This window comes from Ranitomeya imitator, chromosome 3, assembly GCF_032444005.1.
Source record: "Ranitomeya imitator isolate aRanImi1 chromosome 3, aRanImi1.pri, whole genome shotgun sequence".
Taxonomy (NCBI): domain Eukaryota; kingdom Metazoa; phylum Chordata; class Amphibia; order Anura; family Dendrobatidae; genus Ranitomeya; species Ranitomeya imitator.
The window spans coordinates 840365596-840372762 of NC_091284.1; the positions used below are offsets into that span (position 1 = coordinate 840365596).

Genomic DNA, 7167 nt, shown 5'->3' on the forward strand with positions numbered 1-7167 from the left:
CACACGCACCGCCCCACTGTATAATGACACACGCACAGCCCCACTGTATAATGACACAGGCACATGCACAGCCACACTGTATAATGACACAGGCACACGCACAGCCCCACTGTATACTGACACAGGCACACGCACAGCCCCACTGTATAATGACACAGGCACACGCACAGCCCCACTGTATAATGACAGGCACACGCACGGCCCCACTTTATAATGACAGGCACACCCACGGCCTCACTGTACAATGACACACACACACGCACAGCCCCACTGTATAATGACATGCACACACGCACAGCCCCACTGTATGACATGCACGCAGCTCACACGCACGCAGCTCACACGCACACGCATGCAGTTCACACGCACGCACAGGCAGCTCACGCGCACGCAGCTCACACACACACGCACACAGCTCACACACGCACGCAGCTCACACACGCACGCAGCTCACACACGCACGCAGCTCACACACGCACACAGCTCACACACGCAGCTCACACGCACGCAGCTCACACACACACACGCAGCTCACACACGCACGCAGCTCACACACGCACGCAGCTCACACACGCACGCAGCTCACACACGCACGCAGCTCACACACGCACGCAGCTCACACACGCACGCAGCTCACACACGCACGCAGCTCACACACGCACACAGCTCACACACGCAGCTCACACATATGCACGCAGCTCACACATATGCACGCAGCTCACACACACACACTCTCCTCATACACACACAGACACTCTCCTCTGTGGTGCAGGGGCGGCTGATGTCCATGTGCAGCTCTTCAGTTTCTCCTGCTCACAGCTCTGCACTGTCCCGGCACCTCCCCCGTCTCTCCTTCTCTGCCGGGATAGCAGATAAGAGCAGGAGAAGCCGGAGCTCCATGCACACACAGGCCGGTATTCTGACCTTTCATCTTGGCTGCTGGCTCTCTCCCTCAGAGTGGCAGTGGTGCATAGGAGCTTGCTCATCACATACCCCTGCAGCTTGCATGTCAGGGCTGCTGGCGGGATGACACCACCGCGCACGCTATGTATTAGTCACTGCCAGTCCTCCAGCGGCCCTGTGCAGCTGCTTAGACACCGGCCCGGGGGGCATATGCATTTCTGCCACCCAGCCCAGCCCGCGCCTGCCAGGAATACTATCCAAGGCCACTGGCAACCTTTCTGTATGTCAAAAATGCATGGCTCCGTCACACACACACACTGTTAGAGCTAGCGGAACGCACCGAGTAAATATAGATGTTTCATTGTAATTGATGCGTTCGCAGCCCGGGGTCCACCGTGCAGGAGAACCTGCTGCTAGCAATGGCGGCACTATATGGCGGTATGAACTAGCTCTGTTATTTCACAGAGTAGCTGTGAAAGCAAAGCACTGCGCCCTGTTAGACTTCACAGAGGCACAGGCTAACTACCCAACAGAGAGCAGTCAGTGGTCATGCATGCACACAAAACTCCTCGCCGGAGGTGCCAGCATTCTAGGGGCTTATTTCAGCCGGATCCCTGAACACAATCTTACATGACCACACAGGCGCAAAGCACATAACTTAGAAAGATACTAGCGCATGGCCGTGCGGCCATGCGAGCCTTAAATAGTTGCAGCAAGTACAGGACCTTCCTAGAAGGACCAATGAGAGGCTGCTACAGAGCCTGAGCACCTACAGGACCTTCCTGAAAGACCAATGGATTTAGCTGCAGTATCTGGCCATGTGACCCTCAATCTCCACTGAGAGATCTTACTCTGGGCACGCTCAGAACGAGAAAAGCAGGACTTAGTCCTAGAAGCATCTGATTGCCGCTGCCCAGCACTGACTTCAATGGCAGAAGCAGGAAAAGCAGCAGTAACTCTTTGTACAGAGTCAGACCGAGCGAGACGCTGGGACCGACGTCTCTGCTAACCAGGCTCCACTGCGGCAGGAAAAGAATGGGAGACCGCAGCGGAGATGGCCCAAGATTTCCCCTGTGCAGAGGCAGGAGCTCGACCCCTAACACACACATTGCAAAAAAATTAGCATTTTATGTGCACACAATTTAACAAAGGAACGCGAAAAAACAATAGTGGTGGTGGTCCGGCCCAACTGCTCGGCAATAACATTTGTAAGAGGAGTACGCTTTCCCAACACTATTTTTCACACAGGCTAATGCACTTGTATATGCTTCATACGTATAATATATACCGGTCTACGTGTTTTATTAACTAAAATCATTAGTAAAACTCTCATAATATTATTAAAAACAAAATAAAAAAGCACTAAATTTAATGTTTAAAGAAAACGAAACATCAAGCACAAAAGCACAATATTATTACATTTAATACATTTTCTTATAAGGTGGGTTACAAAAAAGACAATAATTACCCAATTATTTGTCACCTCTGGAACCATGACAACCTACATCATAAATCTATACATCGATGACAAAATTTCAAGTGAAGAATCGTTTTTTTTTCAGTTTTCATCAAAATATGAATTACCATACTCACTGAAATTTATTTTATATATAAAAATGCAACCAAAAGAAGAAAAGCTAGTCTCACAAAGCCAAGGCCTTACACAAGCAGGGCGAAAAAAGTTTTGGAAAGTTATAATCTTCAAAAGGCAAAAACATAAACAATCCCAGTCTTCCATGTATGTGATAAAATACTAAGAGGGAACATGAGTGAACAGATGAAAAGCTGCAGTGCGGATCTCCTGGGTCTTCACACCATAGATGATGGGGTTTAAGGTCGATGGCATCAGTAAGAAGAGGTTGGACAGGATCACATGGATGTATGGAGCTATATGACCTATTCTATAAGTCACGATGGAAAACAGTCCCAGGGTGTAGAGCAGGACAATGATGGAAATATGGGACGAACATGTTCCAAAGGCTTTATTCTTGGCGCTCCTGGTGGAAAGTCTCAAAACCGCCCTCAATATCAAAGCATAGGATACGACAATGCATGATATGTCAAATACAATAACCATCAAGACCACGGTCAAGCCATAGGCACTGTTGATGGTGGTGTCGGTACAGGCCAACTTCACAACCGCCATGTGGTCACAGAAAGAGTGAGGAATTTGGTGGCTCATGCAGTATGGGAGTCTGCTTGCCATCCAAGAACATGGAATCACTATGAGGGTGCTTCGTATCACCAGGGCTAGTACTATCTTCACTATTAATGTGTTGGTTAACGTACTTACGTAATGAAGAGGATTACAGATAGCGATGTATCTATCAAAGGCCATGGCCAGGAGGATTCCGGACTCCATGGAAGAAAAGCAATGGATGAAGAACATCTGGGTAAAGCAGGAGATAAAGGTGATCTCATTGTCATTCAGCCAGAAGATAAAGAACATTTTGAGAAGAATAGTGTGTGACAGGATAATGTCCGTGAGGAACAAGCTATAGAGGAAGTAATACATGGGACTGTGGAGCCGTGGCTCCATCGTGATGAGGGTCACCATCAGAAGGTTCCCCCATAGAGACAAAATGTACATGACAAAGAGGGGGATGGAAATCAGCACATGAGAAGACTCGAAGCCCGGGATCCCCTGCAGGATAAAAACACTTGTGTAAGTGCTGGACATGTTGATGGACGCCATGATTCAGTCACAGGATGGTAATCATCTGAGTAAACAGCAGGAGGAAGATTATAATCTATCAAGTAAAAAATATTGTTTTCCTCATCTAACAAGCTTTTCTTATAAAACTTTCAGAGCTCAATATTGTACCATTGACAAGGACAGCCATTACTCTGAGTTCTCCTCCGACCGCTGGTAGGATGAGAACTAATGGACATTAATTTACTAAGTCTACGCGCACATAGGGGGACAATAGCGTGTTATTAGTGGGGTATATTACCTGTGTGAGGTAACAATCCCGTATATGTGAGGTAATAATCCCATATATATGAGGTAATAACCCCGTATGTGTGAGGGGGGAGACATTACACGAATATTATTATTATTATTATTATTTATTTATATAGCACCATTGATTCCATGGTGCTGTACATGAGAAGGGGTTACATATAAATTACAGATATCACTTACAGTAAACTAACAATGACAGACTGATACAGAGGGGCGAGGACCCTGCCCTTGTGGGCTTACATTCTACAGTATGGTGGGGAAGGAGACAATAGGTTGAGGGTTGCAGGAGCTCCGGTGTTGGTGAGGCGGTAGCTCCGGTGTTGGTGAGGTGGTAGCTCCGGAGTTGGTGAGGCGGTAGCTCAGTTAGTGGTGAGGAGGCAGCGGGGTCAGTTCAGGCTGTAGGCTTTGCTGAAGAGGTGGGTTTTCAGGTTCCGTCTGAAGGATCCGAATGTGGTTGATAATCGGACGCGTTGGGGCAAAGAATTCCAGAGGATGGGGGATATTCGGGAGAAGTCTTGGAGGCGGTTGGGTGAGGAGCGGATAAGTGTGGAGGAGAGAAAGAGGTCTTGGAAGGACCGGAGAATACGTGAGGGAAGATATCGCAAGATTAGTTCAGAGATATATAGCGGAGACAGGTTATGGATGGCTTTGTAGGTCAGTATTAGTAATTTGCGCTGGATATGCTGAGGGAATGGGAGCCAGTGAAGAGACTTGTAAAGGGGGGAAGCGGAGGAGTAGCGAGGAGAGAGATGAATTAGTCGGGCAGCAGAGAAGGATGGACTGGAGAGGTGCAAGGGTGTTAGCAGGGAGGCCACAGAAAAGGATGTTGCAGTAGTCGAGGCAAGAGATGATGAGGGCATGCACAAGCATTTTAGTAGATTGACGTTTGAGGAAAGAACGGATTCTGGAAATATTTTTGAGCTGGAGGTGACAGGAGGTTGAAAGAGCTTGGATGTGCAGTTTGAAGGACAGGGCAGAGTCAAGGGTTACTCCAAGGCAGTGGAGTTCCGGTACGGGGGAAAGCGTGATGTCATTAATTGCAATAGATAGGTCAGGTAAGGAAGATCTATGAGATGGAGGAAAGATGATGACTTCAGATTTGTCCACATTGAGTTTGAGGAAGCGAGAGGAGAAGAAGTCCTTGGATATGGCTGATAGACACTCCAGGATTCTGGAGAGCAGAGAGTTGATGTCTGGGCCAGAGAGGTAGATCTGAGTGTCATCAGCATATAGATCATACTGGAATCCATGGGACTTTATGAGTTGTCCCAGGCCAAGTGTATAGATTGAGAAGAGTAGGGGTCCTAGAACAGAGGCTTGGGGGACTCCAACAGAGAGAAGGTGGGATGAGGAGGTAGTGTGGGAGTGGGAGACACTGAATGTGTGGTTGGAAAGATACGAGGAGATCCAGGATAGGGCGAGGTCTTTGATGCCAAAGGAGGAGAGGATCTGTAGTAGGAGGCAGTGGTCAACTGTGTCAAAAGCAGAGGACAGGTCTAAAAGGAGGAGTACAGAGTATTGTCCGATAGCTTTGGCTGTAAGTAGGTCGTTAGTAATTTTGGTCAGGGCTTTCTCAGTTGAGTGATGGGGGCGGAAACCAGATTGTAGATTGTCAAAGAGCAAGTTAGATGAGAGGTGAGAGGAAAGTTCAGCGTGGACGTGCTGCTCCAGGAGTTTGGAAGTGAATGGGAGCAGCGATATTGGGCGATAGCTGGACATAGCAGTTGGATTGAGGGTTGGCTTTTTAAGGATAGGCGTGATTGTGGCCTGTTTGAAAGCAGAAGGGAAGGTGCCTGAAGTTAGTGACAGCGCACAGGTGGGGAGGTGCGATTTGGAGAGACCATATAATTTGGAGAATATCAACCATGTGAGGTAATAATCCCCTATATATGAGGCAATAATCCCCTATATGTGAAGTAGGAGACATTACACTAATATCAACCAAGTGAGGTAACAATCCCATATATATGAGGTAATAATCCCCTATATGTGAGGTAATAATCTCCTATATGTGAAGTAGGAGACATTACACTAATATCAACCATGTGAGGCAATAATACCGTATATGTGAGGGGGCAGACATTACACTAAGATCAACCATGTGAGGTAATAATCCCATATATGTGAGGTAATAATCCCCTATAGCCAGGATGGGCATGCGCATAAAGGGGAGGATGTGGCGATATTCTGACACAGTGAACACGCCACAGGAAATTAAAGGGAGGGACTATGATATGGCGTGGATTGCGGTAAATATATAAAATGAGGATGGTATCGGCTGGCATTTAGCTATTATGTATCTATTGTGACACAAGTTATCGTGATGTCAGGCCTCCTGATGAGCCTAAGCAGGAGAAACGCGTTGAGGCGCTAATATTAAATGGAAATGGTGATTGACAGATGGTCAAGCGACAGATGAGTATCGATGGTTTCCATATATGACCTTACTGGCTCTGATTTATTGTGAACCTATATCGGGGAGATGTTTATATATAGGAGATACCCCCTGATGGTTAATGTGTCTGAATGAGGGAAGGGGGGACCATCGTATTGGAAATATTCAAAGACACGAATGAAATGATTATGGAAATCTAGGTGGGTTATATCAAACTGTACATCCAGGTGGAGGTTGGTGATATATATTTAACACCAACCACATCTTGTGGATGAGTACGCTCCACTGACAACAGACATTAATTACCTATCTAAACACCGCATATATCCTTATGTGTTCATGTTTTGTTTTTATATTTTGGGGGTCTAGTTTTTCCTTAGCACAGTACCACCTATGTCTAGCGGCAGGGGTTCCTCCAGTCTGTGGGTAGAGGATCTCACTAGGCTGCAGGGCCTGTAGGGTTAGCCGTCGTGGAGCGGGGGCGCCGCAATGTCCCCCCCTAGGGCGTCTACCTCCGCAGGTAGGTAGGGGCAATTTTAGGTGCCTTATATAGGGATTTCTAGGACCACCCACTAGGATATTGGGTTGAGCACGTTGTTTTTGGTTTTTGATTGTCACTACCGGTGGTATAGTTTGCCTTGGTTTTAATAATAAAAGTGTTTGTAGATATAGGGTATTTACATGATATTGGTAATAATCCCCTATATATGAGGTAATAATCCCCTATACGTGAGGTAATAATCCCCCATATGTGAAGTAGAAGACATTACACTAATATCAACCATGTGAGGTAATAATCCCCTATAAGTGCAGCAGGAGACATTACACTAGTATCATTATATATGAGGTAATAATCTGTTATATGTGAGGTAGGAGACATTACACCAGTATCCCCTACACGTGA

General features: G+C 46.8%; 1 protein-coding gene across 1 annotated transcript; it reads right to left on the bottom strand.

Annotated features, from left to right (window-relative positions):
- Window positions 1-2656: 2656 nt before the first annotated feature.
- On the bottom strand, window positions 2657-3598 carry LOC138671856 (olfactory receptor 52N2-like). The gene has a single exon (XM_069759986.1). It carries the CDS (start codon window positions 3596-3598, stop codon window positions 2657-2659), a length of 942 nt encoding a protein of 313 aa, XP_069616087.1.
- Window positions 3599-7167: the final 3569 nt, after the last annotated feature.

Coding starts and splice junctions, on each gene's coding strand:
- LOC138671856 (XM_069759986.1), bottom strand. CDS start 3,598: ATGGCGTCCATCAACATGTCCAGCACTTACACAAGTGTTTTTATCCTG.